The sequence below is a fragment of the Diplotaxodon limnothrissa genome, linkage group LG2, assembly GCF_057381915.1.
Source record: "Diplotaxodon limnothrissa isolate DT_005_m linkage group LG2, D_limnothrissa_male_GT1.1, whole genome shotgun sequence".
NCBI lineage: Eukaryota > Metazoa > Chordata > Actinopteri > Cichliformes > Cichlidae > Diplotaxodon > Diplotaxodon limnothrissa.
This window is the reverse complement of record NC_140597.1, coordinates 3,030,933-3,052,411: the sequence shown is the minus strand read 5'-3', so window position 1 is coordinate 3,052,411 and position 21,479 is coordinate 3,030,933. Positions and strand designations below refer to the sequence as shown.

The following is a 21,479-nucleotide window of genomic DNA, read 5'->3' as shown; positions in this document are numbered from 1 at the left end:
GTGGGACAGACAGAGGCTGAAGAACATGCGCAGCGTCCCACAGACGTAAAGATTGTCAGCAAAGCAGGCAAGTGTGTGGATCTAGAGCACTCCAGTAGTGAAAAGCAATCCTTCAGGCTTCCAAAGGGTCTGATTGGTACCAGGAGCACTGCTGAAGTGATAATTGAAGATAAAACATTTAGTTGTCTGCTAGATACCGGCTCGCAAGTGACTACTATCCCCCAATCCTTTTATGAACAACACATGTCAGTGCAGGACATCAAGCCTCTCTATGACCTCTTGGAGGTTGAAGGGGCGAATGGACAGGCTGTACCTTATTTGGGCTACATTGAAACTACTGTCACTTTTCCAAAAGAATTTCTTGGTATGTCTATTGAGGTGCCCACATTAGCTCTCATAGTTCCTGACGTTCGAGCTACCTCAGGGTCCTACTTACTCATAGGGACAAATACACTTGATGTGTTGTATGACATTTATTGCAAAGCTAATCCAGGAGATCCCAAGACATTTCCTCACGGCTACAAAGCGGTCATTAAGGTGCTTGAACTCAGACACAATCAGTCTAACGTCAGTCACCATGGTGTTGTAAAACTGAAGGGCAGAATCTCTCAGGTTGTCCCAGCAGGGGCCACAGTGGTTTTGGAGGGTGTCTCTACTGCCAGCGGTCTTCAGCATGAACAATCAGTTGTTGTTGAGCAGCCTTCCAGTTCCTCTCTACCTGGTGGTCTGCTAGTGAACACTTGTCTGGTTGACCTGTCCAAACAACGACCCTTTAGGCTTCCAGTTGTGATTACCAACCAATCTGAACATGACATTGTCATTCCTGCTAAATGTCAAATTGCTGACATTAGCGCTTACCAATGTATTTTGTCAAAGGAGCAGAGTGTGGTTAACTTGCAAAAGGCAGATCTCACTCAAGAGGCCAATTGTAACTTCAACTTTGGAGAGTCCCCAATCCCTCCCGAGTGGAAGGGTCGTATCACACGACTCCTTAACAACATGCCAGATGTATTTGCGCAACATGACTTGGACTTTGGAAGAACCGACAAGGTGACTCACCACATCAAGCTCTCAGACGAGGCTCCTTTCAAACACCGTGCTCGTCCGCTACACCCTCAAGACATTGAGGCTGTCCGTAGGCACATTCAAGAGCTTCTTGATACAGGTGTAATCAGAGAGTCCGAGTCTCCCTTCTCTTCGCCCATTGTAGTAGTCCGTAAAAAGAATGGCCAGGTCCGGTTGTGCATAGACTACAGAAAACTCAACCTTCAGACAATAAAGGATGCTTACACGCTTCCTAAGCTTGAAGACACCTTCGCGGCTCTCTCTGGTTCCCAGTGGTTTTCTGTGCTTGACCTAAAGTCTGGATATTATCAAATCGAGGTAGATGAAGTGGATAAACCCAAGACGGCCTTTGTCTGCCCTTTGGGCTTCTGGGTATTTAACCGCATGCCGCAAGGCCTGACAAATGCGCCAAGCACATTCCAAAGATTAATGGAGAAGTGCATGGGGGATATGCATTTGAAAGAGGTGCTAGTTTTCCTCGACGACTTGATAGTGTTCTCAAAGACCCTGGAAGAACATGAAACAAGGTTGTTGGAGGTGCTCACTCGGTTGAGAGAGTTTGGATTAAAGTTATCACCTGAAAAGTGTGTGTTTTTCCAGACCTCAGTGCGGTACCTGGGACACATAGTGTCCAGAAATGGAGTTGAGACAGATCCAGAGAAAATCTCTGCCCTTCGTACTTGGCCAGTTCCTCAGACCCTCAGGGAATTGCGATCTTTTCTTGGGTTCGCTGGCTATTATCGAAGGTTCGTAAAAGACTATTCCAGCATTGTGAAGCCCCTCAATGATCTGACTCAGGGCTATCCTCAATCAACCAAAAGGGGTAGATCAAGAGACAGCCAAGAGCATTATCACCATCCCAAAGAGCCGTTTGGGAACCGTTGGACATCAGCTTGCCAGCAGGCATTTGAGTCAGTTATTGAAAAGCTGACAACTGCCCCTGTCCTAGGGTTCGCTGACCCTCAAAAGCCTTATGTGCTCCACACTGATGCTAGCACTACAGGCCTTGGTGCTGTCTTGTACCAGGAGCAGGAAGGGCAGTTACGTGTCATAGCCTATGCAAGCAGAGGGCTGTCGCATAGCGAGTCTCGATACCCAGCGCACAAATTAGAGTTTTTGGCGCTTAAGTGGTCAGTAACAGAAAAGTTTAGTGACTACCTATATGGGAATCACTTTACTGTTGTCACTGATAGCAATCCCTTGACGTACATATTGACGACTGCAAAACTTGATGCAACGAGCTACAGATGGCTCGCAGCTTTGTCTACGTTCACATTCAAGCTGCTGTATCGTCCTGGGAAGCAAAACTGGGATGCGGATGGGTTATCCCGTAGACGCCACGGAGCTCTTGTGGATGATCTGAAATCCCAGAAAGAGAGGGAGCGCATTTTCCAGTTCACTCAGGGTCATCTCGCTGATCTTGAAAATCTCGAGGAAGCCAACCAAGCGGTTGTGAAAGCCATTTGTGAAAGACAGTCAGTGTATAGCGCCAGCTCTGTTAATCCGAGTTTGGATGGCTGTGTTACTCTTGTTGAAACTCTTGCTATGTCCTCTGATGCTGTGCCTGACTGCTATGGACAAGAAGATGAGTTTGGAGGATTGCCTGTTATTCCTCAACTGACTGAGGCTGAGTTGATGGATAAACAGAGAGCTGACCAATGTCTAAGGCATGTCATATCCCAACTTGAGCATGGGGTAAGCCCACCGCCTACTTTAAGGGGTGAACTTCCAGATCTTCCACTCCTACTTCGAGAGGTTGGTCGGTTTCAGCTTATAAATGGCATCTTATACCGGAGACGCCAGCTCGGGTCTCGGGTATCTCACCAGCTAGTACTGCCCCCAGAGCTCAGAGAGACTGTTTTGAGCAGTCTGCATGACCATATAGGTCATATGGGCATTGAGCGCACATTAGATCTCGTTAGGGCCAGATTCTATTGGCCCAGAATGGCCTTGGATGTAGAGAGGAAAATAAAGACCTGTGGTAGATGTGTGCGCAGAAAGGCGTTGCCTGACAGAGCTGCACCGTTAGTCAACATCAGTACCACAAGGCCACTGGAACTGGTTTGTATGGACTTCCTCTCTCTCGAACCAGACAAAAGTGGAGCTAAAGACATCCTTGTGATCACTGATCACTTTACTAAGTATGCAATTGCTATACCAACATGCAATCAAAAGGCTCGCACAGTAGCTAAGTGCCTATGGGACAATTTTATTGTGCATTACGGGTTCCCAGAAAAGTTGCACAGTGATCAGGGACCTGATTTTGAGTCTCGTACAATAAAAGAGCTCTGTCAGATGGCTGGCATACAGAAGGTTAGAACTACTCCCTACCATCCCAGAGGAAATCCAGTGGAGCGGTTCAATCGCACATTGCTGGACATGCTAGGCACTCTTCAAAACAAAGACAAGTCTCACTGGCGTGATTTTGTGAAGCCCCTTGTTCATGCTTATAATTGCACCAGGAATGAGGTGACTGGATTTGCACCGTACGAGCTTATGTTCGGTCGCCAGCCTCGCCTGCCGGTGGATTTGGCTTTTGGGCTGCCGGTGAAAGAGGAGCAACAGATTTCACACTCACAGTACGTGCAAAATCTGAAATCCCACTTACAAGAGAGTTACAAGGTAGCTACTGGAAATGCTGCCAAGATAGCAGAAAAGAATAAATCCAGATTTGACAGGCGTGTGACTATTTCAGATCTGGAGGTAGGGGACAGAGTATTAGTCAGAAATGTCCGCATTCGTGGAAAAAACAAGATTGCAGACAAGTGGGAGGCAGCCATCTACATAGTCGTAAGCAGAGCAGGATCCCTTCCAGTGTATACTGTGAGACCTGAGAAGAAAGATGGTCCACTGCGGACATTGCATAGGGACCTATTACTCCCTTGTGGCTATCTCCCCAACGAGAGTAGTGACAAGCCTGTAGGGCAGACACAAAGACGCAGGCCAGCAACACGTCTCAGTCCAGTTGCAGACTCCGATCAATTCTCAGAGGCTGAGGATGAGATTTTCCCCAATTACTGGTTCAGAGACGCCCCCAGTTCTGAGATACCTACGGTCACCATTCATCAAGAAACGCACCCTTATTTATCAGTGTCTTCTGGGGAAGATGCACAACTTCCAGAATTTTGTCCCTCAGTTAAAGGTTCTACTGCTCGATATCCAAGCTGCAATCCACAGACTGACCAGTTATGTAACTTACCTGTTGACAGTCCAGATTCAGCAACTCTTCCAGTGTCTGAGAGTCACTGTCATGACACAGAAATCGTGAGCGATGACCAAAATCCACCAGCAGAGATGGAGACCGAAAGGATTGCACCTGGAAGTGATTGTCATGACTTGAATCCCGGGTTATCTTCTCTTGCTCCAAACCTGTCTACGGATGTTGAGGCGGCAGGTCGAACTGAAATGGGATTGTCAAATGAGTCACCAACAGATGAATCTCCTGAAGAGCTCTCAGTAGACCAGACACTGATTGGAAGCCAAGACCAACCTGGTTCTGCTAGACGATCAAATAGGGAGCGAGAACCGCCTAAACGCCTTCAGTATGTGAAACTTGGGCATCCACTTATAGCGGTGGTGCAATCTCTGTTCCAGGGTTTAACCACGGCTTTTACAGACATTTTGGATGAGGGTTATCACCCATTAGATTGCCCTGTCCAGACCCATCAGACAGTAATTACCCAACCATTGCCATGCAACAGGGCGTGCATGAGTTCAGTGGGGGAGGTTGTAGCCCAGCTAGAAAAAAAGAGCAGTGGAAAGTAGTTTTTTTTTCATGTATAATGTAAAGAATTTAGTCATTTCTTTTTTCTTTTATGTTTAAAGGAAGATGTGGACCAATAAGATTATCTGTTGTCATTTAACTTGGCCAATCAGCAATGAGCTCCCAGTGACCCTTGCTGTTGACCTTGATCACATGATTTCCTGTGTTGCCATTTCGTTCCTGTTCATATAATGCCATGTGCCAGAGAAACTAATGTTCCCGAAGTCGAATCGCTAGGAGTTAAAAGCAAGTCTGCTGCAGTTGTTTTTGGTTGTTCAGAGTTTCACCCTGTCAACGGATGACTCGACAGACGGACCCAGTCTGAAGCAAGCCCCATCGAGGAGCAGTGATTCCACAGTTCCAGTTAACTGGATGGCGAGCCAACCCGAAATTGAAAAGGATTTGCCAAGGTTTTATTGAAGCCAAAGTTTCGTTCCCATTGAAGCTTCAGATACCTGCAGGACTACGAACTTTCTTCCTTCATCGGAGTGTGGTAGGACAAACATTAAACAAACTGAACGGGCCCCAACGATCCATCAGTTATCAGACATTATCCACTCATATAATTGACTCAGAGAAAGCTGTATGCGCGCACTTTTATTTAGTTTGTTATTTTGGGGGAAATATTTTGTATTTTATTTTATTGTTTTTTCATTACATTGTTGCAGCTGCTGTGTGTCAAATATAACAAATTTGTGAACAGTATATTGTGGTGTGGTCTCTTCTTATTGGTGTTTATACCTTGGGCTCCTGCCGATCCTAGATCTTCTGATACTGGCTAGTGGGAGTTCGGTCATTCTTAATAATAATTCACAAGTTGGGTTACATTATCACTGCTTAAAAACACTTTCAAAGGGAACAAGTGCTAATACAGTATGTGTGTGTGTGCATGTGTGTGTGCCTGTGTGTGTGCGCGCGTGTGTGTGTGCATGTGTGTGTGTGTGTGTGTGTGTGTGTGTGTGTGTGTGCGCGTGCATGCATGCAAGGGCGTAACTGGATGCTGATAAGCCAGCTGGAGGGCCAAACTGATAAGCAGTCATATGTTACACCATACAGTACATGTATGCAAGTATGTTATTCATAATCACGTTATGTAAAATGTACATATACACAGTAATACTACAAATACATGACTCTAACCTTTCTCTATGATACAGTTTGTAGTATCACTACATTAAAGCACAAGTTGTACTACAGGCATAAAGCTTTACTTGTAAAAGATTTTGTAACATTTCTTTTTGTGAATAAAAAGGACGTGGTTGCCCTGCGCCCCCATCTCTTCTCTGGAGATAGACAGAAAAGGTGGGGCTAAAGGGAAGCCAGACTGGAGGGGCACACGCTGTATGATAGTTTCTTATCCACCACACTCATTGGAAACAATGTTTATCGGCTAAATCTGAACAGCGTTTTTGCTTTGTTGTTATTGGTTTCTTTTAGTAGCTTGTTTTTTAGTAACATCGCAGACTTTCACAAGTTCCGATGTGTCCACGCAGGCAGTGAACCTGGTAAGAAATATTTGTTACAGGAATATTTGTTGCTTAACAGACAAAAAGCTGAGTTCTGAACCTATAATGTGTATTTGTAGGTGAAACTGTTGCCTGGGCAGAGCCTAAGAGACTTTACAATAACCAAAGCAAAGTAAATGAAGAATAAGACGAGTATGGTAAACAATGAGCAGGAAAAAGATTGAGTGGTTGAGACGTTTGCAGGTGACACCTTTTTCCAGATCTGTGTTTGTCTAAGATCTACTACACATAAGCTTTTTTTTAACCATAAGAAAATGTCAATGATTTGGAATTTTTTCAGGAACTACATGAACACGTGTGTGGGATTTGTTGTGTCATCAGCCTGCTTGCTTTCCCTCATGATTCCTGTTCTTACTCCTATTTCCAGGAGATTTTGGATTCCCTTTGTGGGCTTAGTTGGATTTTGTGTTTGTGGGGTTAATGCAATCCAAAATACATCTTTGGATCTTTTTGTTAATCATGTCTGCCTCCATGGCTTTCTGTTGGTATGTTTAAAAAAACTTCACGCAATCTGTAATATAATCCAAAATACCACTAAAAAGATTATATGAGTGTTACAATTACTGGTGTTAATAGAATAATTATTAGGTTTAATGTAAGATACATATATAATTCTTGAGACTATTCTGAATTAGACAAACAGGTGTTTTAAATAAAGGTACATTTGTCACGGTTTGTCTGGCCAGACTCAAATGCAGGACTGAGATTATTTACAGTGTTGGTGCAGACAGTACTCTATACAAAGTCTTTTTGAAGTTCTCAGTTCAAACGTCCTATTTGTACAAAATTCCCTGGAAGGAAGGTCGGTGAATCAGAGTTCCCGATCCTCTGAGACTCTCGAGAATCCGCCAAGCAACAAACACTTTCTCCAAACTCCACTGGGCCGTCCTGCCACAGGAAGAGACGCATTAAACTCTTTAGCCAGTAAACTGAAACAGAGCCTTGCAGAGAGACACAGTGCAGACGACTACAGTTAGACAACACTCAGGCAAAGACTGAAGGTCAGGTCCCAGCTTAAGTAGCAAACAGCTGAGTGCCAGCTGAGCCACAGGTGCTTGATTGATTCAGGTGCAGAGGGCGGAGCTTCCAGGAGGATCCCGCCTCTGTGAGGCTGGTAAAAACACCCACACACAGAGCAACAAGCACAATATCAGACGCAGAGACAAAGAGAGATGGTGGAGACGCACAGGAGGACCATGACAAAACTTTCAACTAAATAATAATTAGTTTATGATAGAAAACACGTACGTAACTTTCACAACTCATACACCCTGTTAAAGCGTAGTCATGCTAAAGGTTAGAAAACAACCCTTCACAGCCTAACTGCCTATAATAAGACAACAGTAGATGTGTGTGTGGCATTTGCATTAACTAATACAGATGAGGCATGCACGTAGTATGACACACATTTCTTCCTGCTCTGTTTCACGTCCACTTCCTCTAGAGGAGTCTCTCTATCCTCTTAACCTAATATTGATGTTAATGTTGCAGCCTCTGAAAAAATGTTCCTGCTTAGATCATTACTGTCCCAACAGTGGAGTTCAAGGATGACATGGATTCTGTTTTGTTTCAGGTTGAAGCCACATTATGACTGAATTAGAAGCCATGGGGGCAGGGACGCCTCCACCCTACATAATGTTTCTGGTGGTCTTCCTTTTCTTTCTTACGGGACTGCTGGGCTTCCTAATCTGCCACCTCTTGAAGAAGAAGGGCTATCACTGTCGAACAGACGTGGGGGATGAGGAGGAGGAGGAGAAGCTAGGAGAAAATGCAGATGGTGGGTTGGAGAGAAAAGGCTAATCAAGGAAGACAGAAAGTAAAATAAGGTTTAAGTTAGCCATACTGGCATTATTGTGCATGTGACAATTACATATATATTTGTAATAGATTACTATTAGAGTACTATGAGTAATGTATATGATCCAATTTTATTTGTATAGCAAGAAATCACAGCAACAGTTGCATTAAGGTGCTTTATATTGTAAGATAAAGACTCTACAATAATACAGAGCGAACAGAAACATTTTGTTGTTTGTGACAGTGTCTGTTAGTAACATAAATAGAGGATTAAAGCTGCATTCATTTATTTAACCACAACAATGACAAACAGTGGGCTATTGTTAGCTTGCTAACACATCTATCGTAGTGGCTGTGCTCGTGTGCTTGTCATGTCACAGATGTGCACGTTAAAGCAGATGACTCGTAAGCTGGAGAGGAAATAGCGTCTCGCTAATTTCAAAGATCATCATTTAGCCTGGAGAAATACTTTGTAAAACTAGAACATCTTACTGGTAATCAGTGATTGTAGCCAGGCTGAAAGTCAGAGCTCTGTTGAGCAAAGCTTTCCCTTCATGAATGTTTTAATTGTTAAAGAAAAGATCATTCATAACCATCTCGCAGATGTATCACTACCTGCAGCTGCTTTCAATACTATTGATATTTATTTACATTTTTTGCTCCAGTTGTTCTGAGTTAACCTCCAAAAATCTTTTCCTTAATAAATGAACCAAATACCGACACATACCACAGGACTTTAGGCTGGCAGTAGTTAAACTGTTACTTAAACAGCCATCGCTTGACGCAGCTGTCTTCGCTAAATGTAGGCATATCTCCAACCTTCCTTTTATCTAGAAGATTCTTGAAAGAGTAGTTGTAAACCAGCTAACAGATCATCTGCAGAGGTTCATTTGAAGACTTTCAGTCAGGTTTCAAATTCACAGCACAGGAACGGCTTTAGTGAAGGTTACAGATGATCTTATGATCTCTGCGGGGGACTCATCTCTGCGCTAGACCCCAGCACAATATTTTATTACAGATATTATAGTATGTGCTGCACATATTAAGGCACTGCAGTGGTTTGGTTAGTAGCTAGTCTATTACATAACTATCTAATAGACTCCAATTGGTTCACGGAATCGGGGAGTCTTCATAACACAATAAGGCTGGAATTATAAAGTTCCACAGGGTTCTGTGGAAATTTTGATTTTCATTCACCTTTTCCACCCACAATGTGTTTATACACCTCTCTGCATGTAGTCATTTGTTATCATTAATCTCTTGTCTCTTCTTCCTCTCCACCCCAACCAGTCGTGGCAGATAGATGCCCCTCCCTGAGCCTGGTTCTGCTGGAAGTTTCTTCCTGTTAAACGGGTGTTTTTCCTTCCCACTGTTTGGGTTGTTGGGTTTTCTCTTTCTTTGTATTGTTGTAGGGTCTTTACCGTGCAATATGAAGCGCACTGATGCAACTGTTGTTTTGAGTTTGCGCTACATAATTAAAAATAAGTTGAATTCTAAATAGTTCCCATTGCTATTAGAAACCATAGCAGACATTTTCACTGCTATGCAGATGATACCCAGCTTCAGATAACACACACCAAAGAGACAAAGACCTGGATGACCTCTAATTTCCTGCTTCTTAATTCAGATAAAACTGAGGTTATTGTACTCGACCCAAAATAAAACAGGAAACATGAAACAGGCAGAGAGAAAAACCCAGAGACTGAGATTATACACAGGCCAACTTAAGGAATATCCAAAACCCTGAATAACAATAATCGAAGAATATAAATTAATCAACAAACGCAAAACACTGAGTCACAGACCCGTGACAGTAAATTTAAAATGAGAAACATTCGGTCTTAGCGTGAAGCTGAGATGCCAGTCGTGTAGCTTAACAGATAGTAGAGCAGACCATCCGCTAATCGGAAAGTTGGCGGTTTGATCCCTGGCTGCTCGAGTCTGTGTGCCAAGTATCCTTGGGCAAGATACTGAACACAAGTTGCTCGCCGATGGATCCATCGAAGTATGTGTGTGAATGTTAGATAGAAAGCAGTTAAGCATAGAAAAGCGCTGTATAACAACCAGTTCATTTACCACTTGCATTTGTTACTTGTAGTTTGACTACTGTAATTCATCATAATTATTATTACCTAAAAACTCCCAGAAAATCCTTCAGTTGATCCAAATGCTGCAGTGGGAGCAGACAGGGACTAGAAAGAGAGCAGTTTTACTGGCTTCCCTTCATTTCCTCTGGGATGAATTCCATGTTATCTCAAAGACCTCAGTGTAGCATAGTACCTCGTTAGAGCGCACTTTACTTGTGGTAAAAAGTAGGATGGGAGGCAGAGCCTTCAACTTTCAGGTCCCTCTTCTGACAAAAATGTTAAGATTAGTCTTAAAGCTTTCCGTTTTGGGTCTGGATCAGCTGACCTTGAACACTCCCTGCGTTATACTGCAATAAGTGGTGTGCAAATAAAACTGAAGTGATGTGAATCACGTGCCTCTAGCTTACAGTGCCGGCTAGCATTGCTGCTTGCAGCACTGTGAAAAGCAGAAGTGAGTAGGTGAGTCTCTCCCTGACAGTACATGGCCTTTCTGCCATTAAGAATCACTGAAGTGTCTTCTTTTGATGACACACATCAGCTGAGCACCTTCCAGACTGAACTACGGCACACTTTAGAAATCTGACCACCACCACTTGTTCCGCACCCACGCCCACTGGTGTGTGGACATGCTCTCATAGGCACACACCAGATCCCCAGCTTTGAGTAAATAGCCCCATTACCTTGTGGCTGTCCTGGTACAGACAAATGCCAGCAGAGTAAACCTGAATAGTGGAGCTCCAGAGATGGTTGGCTGGTCTGCTTGCCACCTTCTGCCAGGTCCTGCATTCAGGCCCATATCTTGACTTTCACTCTCTTATGTTTTAAGAACAAAATAAAAGGAATTTATCAGCTAGAAGATGAATGTGTTTGTTTTACTGTGTTTCAGATGAGGATGAAGAGAACCAGGACACGGTGGAGCAGATCCTTAAATGTATCATACAAAATGAAGGTGACAGAACCCACCAATATTTTCTCAATATTTTTTTAATTTCTTGTTGGAATTTGGAAATTCTAAACCTATAACATATTCCAATTATAGTTATATAATGGTCATGGAAATGATGTGTAGACCAGGGGTCTGAAGTTCTCCAGAGGCCTGGTAATGAACTATTCATTTGATACAGGTGTGCTGACCCAGGGTGAGAGCTAAAAGCTGCAGGACACCGGCCCTCAAGACCCCTGATGTAGACTCTCAACTTTCATTTAAGGGTATCCACATTCAAATTGGATGAAGGGTTTAGGACAGGGGTGTCCAACTTCAGTCCTCGAGAGCTACTGTCCTGCAGCTTTTAGATGCATCCTTGTTCCAACACACCTGAATCAAATGGCTCGTTTGATTGGCTTGTTATCAGGCCTTTGTCAGACTTGATGGCATGCTGAAGAGGTAATCCAACCATATGATTCAGCTGTGTTGGAGTAGGGATGCACCCCCGGTTTAGGAGTTTCAGCTCCTCGACGTGTGCCTCGCTCTTTTTAAAGGGACCAAAAGTAACTGGACTATTGACTTAAAGGCTATTTCATGGGTGGGAGTGGGCAGTTCCTTCATAATGTCATGGGATGGGTAATGAGGGAACAGGCTTCAGGTGGGAACAGAGCTGACACTAATCAGGTTGATGAGACAGGAACAGGAACTGGACCTAACACCAAGACGCAGAAACACGTGAATGTGACACTAGGACTGGGAGTAAAATGACAAGGGTGACATGTAACATGCATAGAAACAGAAACCTTAAAACTACAAGACAAACAGATGCAAATACTACACAAGGCAGAAACGCAACAATAAGAACCAAAGCCAGGAACATAAACTACATTTTAGAGCATTAAATAAACCGGAACAAAAATGTCCAGATACATAAAACTGGATCACGGACCCAGGACCTAACAGTAGAAGTTGTATTCCTGTTAATTTACTATTTACTTCTTTTATTTGTGTCCTCTAGCAAATATGGAAGCCTTCAATGAGATGTTGGGAAACCATAAAGTCTGCGTACGTCATGACCCCAGGTATGCTTATTCAGCTAAAGCTATGTTACACTACATGGTAATCTTTACTTTTTTATATGACCTCTAACAATTATTGCATTAACCGTTAAAGAATTACACATTTTATCACATTTTATGACCCAGTCATAAGGATGATCTGGGCATTCTTCAAGAATCTGCCTATGTGAACGTCACTGAGACTCTAATAATCTTAGGCTACGTCCACACGTACACGGGTATTTTTGCAAACGGAGATTTTCCGTTTTCGTTTTCAAAAATACCCGGGTACGTGTGGACGTAGCCTAAGTGTGATCTAAATGTTCTAGGACTTCACTTTTTTCCCCATTTTCCAAAATATGGGGTTGATTTGGACATTAACATCTTAGAGCCAGAGACTGTAAGGTAGCTTCAGGTTTCTTGTAAAATCAAGGCACTGAGGGGATTGAGCTGGATAAAACATTCTGATCTATTTAAGGTAGAAAGGTATTTAATCTAATTTCAAAACTTTGCTCATGTTAATGGCCAGGTTGCGTAAGGAGTCCATTGGTGGTATTCCTCCCCATCTCCACACAGTTCACTCAGGCACCGACCACAACTCCTGCCACCTCTGTGCCCAGATTAAATCTAAAAAAGGCCGCAGACAAAGCAGAACCCTACGTGCCAAGCAACGACCTGGGGAACAGACTGTCTTCTCTGTTGGCAGGTAATAATGAAGAACTGGACAGACACAGAGATAAAGTAGTGACAAATAAGAGGATTTATAATTAATTTATTGAAATCCTTTCAGGTTCCGAGTGACACACACTGATAAAAAGTCTCATGGTGGGCCAAGTCCATTGGCCATTTCAGGGGACCAGCTGGACCAATCCCAAGACAGCGATGATAGGAAAGATGGCGGATACAACCTGAGAAGCATGTTTAAGGAAGTCCGCCGACCTTCAGAAAGTGCCAGTGGAGTATCTGCAAATGTGGGAAGAAGAAAAAAGAGCGTGACTATATTTGGGCTAAGGCGGGGCAGTGACCCTGTAGGTATGAAGGTAGGGGAGGAGACGGGCAAAGATATTGGAGGGGTTAAATTTGCTGTTCAGCAGCAACCTGTAGTGCTGGAAGAGCCCGTGCCTGTTAAGAACATTAAAGTTGATCTTCAGCATGGCACTAAATCTGATTCCATACTTGAGACTGAGCTACAACAGGAGAACAAAACATCAAGTTCTCTTAATTCTCCTTCTTCCCAGATTAAAACTCTGCTCAATCCTGAACCTTGTAAAAAGATCCAGTCTTCATCCGGGAGTACAGTTGTTTCTGCCCCAAGTTCTCTTCCTATTCCATCTGAGAAGGGAGTAAATGTTGAGGGTCAGTGGATAAAACCTGAAGAGGCATATGAGTTTGGTCCACTGCAGACATCTACACCCATTGTACCTATGCCCACATCAATTCCAGGTTTCACTTCTGTCACTCATACTGGTCAGCTTGACGCCTGTTCCAGGACAGGTTCTCAGCTTATTCAAGACCTAAGCTCTGGTTCAGATATGGAACCAGGTTTAACCCTAGATTCATCCCCTTCATCTTCCTTCCCAATCAAGACGCCATCTTCAGTTTCTTCATTAAAAACTCCTACATCCCCCCTAGCAGGGGCAGCAAGTCCCAAAGTTGGCTCAAAAAATATGCCACCAGAAGCTGTAAAAGGAGAACTTCCTCGTGTCCTCACACCAAGCCCGAAACTCCCACTTCACCAAGAAATGTCTAGCCAATCACCTGTTTCCTATTCATCCTTTAGACAAACTTATAGTCCATCACAAGCCCGGGCTCCGGAGAGAGAGCTTGAAGGCACCACAATGCCCAAAGCTGAAGAAAAATTAGAATTTAAGAGACCTGGAATTCTAAAAAAAAATAAACTGTCACCAGTTGCAGCAGGGGAGTCTAAAAGCTCTGCCCTTTCATCTTCACCTGAACAACTTTTTAAAGACAGATCAAGCAGTTTACCTTTGTCACCTTCTAGCCTGTCTCCCTCCTCACCTCAAGGTGGCAGAATAAGTAGTGTGACCATTGTTAAAGCCAGTCCTGACAGCCAGAGGGAGTTCTCTGTTGTCACAATGGTGGAAGAAGAGAAGTCAACCACTAACGACCAGAAAGAAGACGATTATGAACTTGGAGCTGAAACAGACAAGAGGGTTATCAGATCAGCTGAAGGAGAAGATTTTGTACCAGGTGCTACACAACCTGAGAGCCAGAGCGGAAAAACTTCTGGTGTAGAGGTTATCCCGTCTTTGAGTCAAGAGAAGGAGGACATGATGGAAATGGAAGATATTAGAGACTGCAAGGTGATGCAGGTGGAAGGAGCACAGTTAATGGAGGAAGAAGTGGAGCTGAAGATGGAAAAGGACTGACAGCTGAAGTCACAAAGTGGTGAAAAGTTAAGTGTCCAGTGCTGATCTAAAGAAAGTGACTGTTGCCACCACTGAGTAGAATAAGGCATTCTTATAAAATAACCATGAGCATATTTTTAATTATTAACTGGTTACACTGTAGGGGGACTGGACTGGATGCTTGATTGAAAAGCCATCCACACAAATTTCAAATTGTCTTTATATAATGGATAACCACTCTTCAGTTCACACTTTGGTCCATACTAAGCACTTCAGTACCAAATATCCCCAAATGATGGGAATCCTCTAAGCTCTACACACTTTCTCACAGCCGGAGCTTTGTCAAAGTTCTGGGAACCGATGGAGGAACTTTTTACTGCGTAGCTAAAAATTCAAGTTATTAGATCTGTTTTTGGGCTGTGTGTAAGAGTAGGACATAAGTGAAGCAAACATACAGTGATTTGTCCAGATACAGTTTGGTCAATCACATGAATGTAGATCTGGCAAAATATTACCATACAAACAACAGTTTTAACATGAGCCCTAACAATGGACCAAATCAGAAAGAAGAGAACTGACAGCAAAGATGCAATTTAGTTTTTCTAAAAAAAATACTCACCTCATAGTGAAGAAATGTAAAGAGAAATTAAAGTGGCTGAAACAGGATTACAAGAAAATAACACAACTATAGGTGATGTTACCTTATCAACCACTGACATTACTTCAAATTTCCCGATGAAACTGATGTTTAGTGATCCTTGTTCTTTTGTTTATCTCACAAAAGATGACATAGAACATCCAGTTTTACCTCAAAACTCTCAAAGTGTTTTTCAACAAAGTTGTTTAGATATAAATTGGATGGATCAGTCATTGAGTCAATTTTTTACAGACATTCATTCTGAATGAATCTCAATACCTCTGGTGATCTTGAATGAAATTTCTGTATCTTTTAGAATGATTGCATTGACATTTTTTGACATTTCATCAAGTTTTTCTCGAGATGCATCTCAATAACTTTTTGTCTAGCTCCACGATCACGTCAAAATTATTATTCTTTCCCACATGCTGGTTTATTACAGAGCCCCACAAGGGACATTGGAGAAAAAAAACGGAGATGAACTTTTGCGAGATCTCGCGAAATAGGCCGCATCCTTCAGAGGTCGCCAGCTCGAAGCTGACCGTGAGGTCGAGGCACAGTGTGCCGGGAGTATGGTCCTCCCCCCGGCTCTAGTAAGCCTCGACCTCGCGGTCAGGTTCAAGCCGGTGGGTAACAGATGTCTTCGAAAACGTCGGAGCGCTTTTGCAAATATGTGATGTCTTGATAAACCGAGCAGATGTTTGAAGTTTACACAGCTACATTCTTGCCTCAAAATATCTTAGTTTAGTTTATTTTGAGACCCAGAAAGAGTAATATTAAAACTAAGTAGCTGCCACCATTGTTGGAAACTGGAAGTGGCTGGGGTGCGCTATGAATTCTGGGATAGTTTGGACCACGAAGGATACACCGACTCGGCCTTCAAATGCGACCTGCGAAGGATGCGGCCTATTTTGCGAGATCTCGCAAAAGTAACTCTGGATCTCACAAAAGTTCATTGTCATTTTTTTGTCCCTTGTGGGGCTCCGTAGGTTTTAATTCCACAGCTGCTAAAAGAAATCATGTTCCTGTTAGCCTCAGCTGTACTTTGACTTCAGGGGTAATTAGCAGACTTTAGCATGCTAACGAAACTCCTGAGGAGTGTTGAATTGTGTGATTTTTAAGTTTGCTTTTATATTCAACATGAACAGATGGTGTTCACTGTCTTTCAAGATTTCATACCACACAGAAATGAACACAAAATGGTTGTTTGTTAAATAACTCGAGTCAAAGATGAGCATATTCATACGATGGCTGGCAAATCTAATCATGATGGGCCTAAAAACACTAGTGACCACACTAGATCCTGAATGAATGGTTCCTGTGTATTGCAGGTGTAATTTTATGTTGAACACCCGGTGTTACAGAAACTTAGGTTTGCTTCGTCTTTGAATTAAAAAAAGTGTGTTTATTGGCTGAACTGCAGAAGATATGTACTTGAAGGTTATTTCTTTCACATTTAGTGCATGGACATGAGCACTAAGCTAGCTATAGCTGAGGTGATAGCAGAGCCCATCACTTTTACATAAAGTGATATCCTTTTACTAATGGCTGTAGTATGACCTGTGGATCAGCGGGCTGTTGAGATGTAAGATGGTCTAGCTGATGGTTGAAACAGTAATTCTTTACAACACATCCATTAGATTGTGAAGCAAAGTGGAGCCATAATGACTCCATGGGCAGCTGGAGATTTATTAATGTGCTGGCTCTCCATTAAGTTGTAATTGTGTTTGATGCTATGCTATATAAAGGTGCAAATGTTGCAAGCTGGTTCAAACAGTCCTATTATTCCATTTTCTTTCCCCCAAATTAATATTTGTGCTAAATTACTGCTAACTGTCATTCATAGGAGAGTAGGTGACAGCACAACAAAGAACTTTACCTTGACAGCAGAACATTTATGATATACACTCTTCTGTATGTGCCCTGTCAGTAGTAGTGCCCCGATAAGGACTTGCACACTGTTACTTTGTTCAAGAACCTTTGCCTTTTATGATGGTGCTAGACACTTTCATTGGCAAATACAAACCTCTTTAACCCCACACCATGGCTCAGTTTTCTGTCGTTTAAATATGAATGCATAAGTAAATAAATGCATAAATCAAACATGTTATTTTCAACATTAAACTGATGCAAAAACAATATTGGAAAGCAGAGCAGCAAACTGTCTGCTGGTCGTTTGGACGACTAAGCTGCACTTTCTTCCCAAGAAGCTGTCAACCTGCAGGCAACTTCCAAGTAAACTTAAAAATAAAAATAATGTAAAGGTGTACATTTTCAAAATATTGGGAATGCTAAACTGCAACTTGTAACATTTTACATGATATAAAATAAAAGTGAATAGACTGGATCTCTATTGATGCATGCACTCTGTTTGCAATATTTGATTGTACAGTTGATCGTAGCTGTGAAACTTGAACATGGTTATATGAAGAAAGGCCACGTGTCAGAGTAAAACCAGGGTGATATTATTCATTCATTTATTTATAACTTTACTTTTATGTCTATATATTGTCTAATTTAATGAATATTAATAGTAACAAGGTCATTATATGCTTCAACTACAGAAGCATACTTAGCTACTTATATATTCCAGAGGCCAGAAGAAGACTTATTGTCTGCTTTTAGTTGTTTAGAAATTTAGTTCCATTTTTGTGTAACGACACTTTACTCATTTAGTCACTAAAATAACTGATGAGGCTGAGCACTGATGACCACACAAGTTTTAATTTGTTTGAAGCTGCTATAGCTATCAGACTACATTATCATATAATTGATCTTTGAATGTATCGAACCTCCCTCACTTCATGAAGAAAAGCCTAAAACACTCTCATAAAGCAGGGAGAACAACAGGATGTGAAATGTTAATATACAACTTTCCGTACTACTGACAGAAACCACAATATTGGTGTTTTGGCCATCTTTGAACAAGAGAATGGAGCACAAAGTTATATGCTTGTTTAGCAAGCTACAATATAAGCTATAGACAAATTTGATCTCACTTAGCTCTCAATGATGTAGCCTTAAAATGGGGCTAATCTGTATTTATTCAGCTTTATACTTTCTTGTGTGCTTCGAGCCCTGGGACTCACAGCTGTGTTAAAACAGAAAGTTTAAGAGACACAGTTCAGAGTTCAGCATTATTTCCTGTCCTTGTGAGAAACAAACCCAGAAGTCCCTGGTCTAGTGTCCCAGTTTTCATTTTTTCCCATGCGTTCGCTTTTCATTCCATTCTCTGAGTGGCTTGCCTCCTTGTGCAGTGTTATGCATGGCTATAAATGAATGAACATATAGCATCTTCATGCGTTAGCGTGTATTTCCATTATTCTCCAGCAAACTTTTCTAGCAGCATTAACATGTCTGTACTTTTCAACATGATACGTTCACAGGGCTGTTTGTTTTACACAGCTGGATATGTGTATATGAAAGACACAAGTTTTTTTTTCACTTATGCACTATAATTAAACACCCATAACAGTTAACTCGGCATTACATGCATATATATTATATACTCTTTGAAAACATAAAAATAACTATATGAACTGCCTATGATTTGCCTTAACAGAGCAGGTGTCTGTAGCTTATTTTCTCTTCAATTCAATTTTATTTATACAGCGCCAAATCACATCAACAGTTGCCTCAAGGCGCTTTATATTGTACAGTAGATACAGAGAAAAGCCCAACAATCATATGACCCCCTATGAGCAAGCAGTTTGGCGACAGTGAGAAGGAAAAACTCCCTTTTAACAGGAAGAAACCTCCAGCAGAACCAGGCTCAGGGAGGGGCGGGGCCATCTGCTGTGATTGGTTGGGGTGAGAGAAGGAAGACAGGATAAAGACATGCTGTGGAAGAGAGACAGAGATTAATAAAAAGTATAGTTCAGTGCAGATGATTCATTAATGTTCTATTTTATTTTTTATTTTTACAGTTGAAGTGAAAACTTGACATTCTTAATTACCTCTAACATATCAAAATTTCCAGTTAGACTAAGTACAATTAAAAATAAAGCTCAAATACAGTATAGTGACTGGATTATAAAAAAATATGGAGCCCATGATTTAAGACCTATTCTTTTTGTGGTGATGATAACAATATGATTCCATGTAAAGCTGGATTTTCATTCACATAATTGTATTCGGTCAAAATGAAGCCGATGATTTAAACACTGATACTATGTTCCTGGTTAACCATGATTAGATCAGTCTGTCTGTTTTCTACAGGTTAATGAATTCAACTTAAATCATGAGTCAAGTTTACTGGATTGCAGCATCGCATCGAGTTATTCAGAACCATTTGTTGCTAAGATATCTCATTCCGAGCTTCAATTGCAATGAATTTCACAGATTTCTTTTCTTTAAATATAAAAGTTGACCTCATGGACAGTGCTGTGTTTTTATGCAGAGGTCAGATTATGTATTGACTGATCGAAGTTAAAACCAGAATAAAGGCAGGTCTATACTTCACATATCACCTGTACTGTCCGCGTGTGAGGAACTGATGCTATACTGACAAACAAACGTGATATTTGTTAGTAGAAAAAGTATGTAAAGTCACATGACTCGTCATCTGGTTTTCACTTTAGTTGCATTTTTTTCTTCTGCTTCAGGCTGACAAGATAAAACCAGTTCTTGGAATTTGTGTGGTTCATTGAGATAAGAACTCGTGCTGCTACTGAAGCGCCACTGAAAGCTGCAAAACCTGAAATAAGCAAGCAAACAAAAATAACTACTATAATTGGCTTGATCAAATCCTGGAGTGTGAGTGTTTGAGAGATGTTTCTTGTGATGAGCTTGGAATATTTGTAAAATATTATACAAACACTAAAGAAAATGTAAATAAGCAGATGGATTATAATATATTCTGATGCAATAAAAAACAAAACAAAACTCTGGTCTGTGCTTCTGAAAGCTCTGAGTGTGTCTTTTTTCCTTATTAGATAATGCCACAAGAGCCAAGTGATTCAGGTGGTAATGACTTACATAAATAAGCAAACAAACTCCAAATTTAATAACTTAATTTATTCCACAACAATGACTTACAGTACAAAAACAATTATATAGAAGAGGATATTTCAAAAATCCAAAAGCAAATTATGACACTAGCCTTGTTATTATAATATCATAATATAAGGGTAAACAAGTAGATCATATGTTAGCCTTCGACATGCTAACTAGCTTAACTGTTGCCGTTTAGAATAGCATGTATGCTAGCTAATGTTAGACTTCATGAAAATAAAACAAATACCTAATGTTACATCTGAACTGTGTTTGTTAGTGATTGCTACACTAAAACTTAAGAGGTCCAAGTTTAACACGCGATTGTGTAGTCATGTGGGAAGGATGGGTTGCATTTTGGAAGGGTTGCATAGCTGCAGAGCCACCTTTAGCAACAACAACTTTCTGTATTTCTTTATGAATCACACATTGTGCAGGAGTTTTAGCCCGCTCTTCTTTACAGTGTTGCTTCGATTAGTTGGGGTTTGTGCACATTTGACTTTAATATTTAACATACTTACTGGGGTCTGAAGAGTGTAAGATGTAGCGCTCGGGTGTTTTGCAATTCTCTGACAATTGCAAAGTCTGAACTTGGAGTGAGTTTGCACACCTCCATGCTCCCGACCAGCAAACTGCCAAAACCTCTTCTTTATGTTAATCAAGTGCATCTGACTATCAACAGTTGGCTGCCATGTAACTTGTTAATTCCTATTAAAAAAGTAGTGCTATATAAGCTTTCACAGAAGTGTATGGAGTGCTGTGAAAACTTTCTTTTTCACACGACTGCAATCAATTAAGGTTGTTTTTACAATGCCGCTTTAAAAAGATACTTTTTGTAAAAGTTTCATGTCAAGTATTACATTCTTTACATATAAATGACTTTGTAATGCTTCTTTGCTCTTCTAGCTGCCCAAACAAGTGGGGACATATTGTAATCCTGACTGTTGATCTAGCTGTAGCTTTAGTAATACTCATATAGGAATGTCTCATTTTGGATTCAGGACAGACTCGCTGGACTATCTTGTGGTTCAAAGTCGTATTGCATGTGCAATTTCTTATTTTTACAAGTTGTATTAATAAAATTGGCATTTTGATATTCCTTGTAACAGTGCTTTGGCAGTCTTTAAAAGGTCAAGTACTAAAAAACAATGCTCTGGATCTAAGCTGCCATGTTTTCTTGATAACCTGTTGTTCCTGCAAAAGCGACGATGAACAGAGCGGTGATACACACACAGATTGCAACTACTGTACTTGTGTGAC

At 41.5% G+C, this 21,479-nt stretch overlaps 1 protein-coding gene across 1 annotated transcript; it reads left to right on the top strand.

The window, feature by feature from the left end:
* Positions 1-6,235: 6,235 nt before the first annotated feature.
* rell2 (RELT like 2) lies at positions 6,236-15,204 on the top strand. The gene is made up of 6 exons (XM_085365672.1): positions 6,236-6,333; positions 7,928-8,131; positions 11,125-11,187; positions 12,182-12,245; positions 12,751-12,927; positions 13,012-15,204. The coding sequence occupies exons 2-6, from the start codon at positions 7,942-7,944 to the stop codon at positions 14,609-14,611; spliced, it is 2,094 nt and encodes a 697-aa protein (XP_085221798.1). The 5' UTR covers positions 6,236-6,333; positions 7,928-7,941; the 3' UTR covers positions 14,612-15,204.
* The last annotated feature ends 6,275 nt before the right edge of the window (positions 15,205-21,479 follow it).

Coding starts and splice junctions, on each gene's coding strand:
- rell2 (XM_085365672.1), top strand. CDS start 7,942: ATGACTGAATTAGAAGCCATGGGGGCAGGGACGCCTCCACCCTACATA. Junction 11,188..12,181: donor ATGTATCATACAAAATGAAG/GTGACAGAACCC, acceptor TGTGTCCTCTAG/CAAATATGGAAGCCTTCAAT. Junction 12,928..13,011: donor ACTGTCTTCTCTGTTGGCAG/GTAATAATGAAG, acceptor AAATCCTTTCAG/GTTCCGAGTGACACACACTG.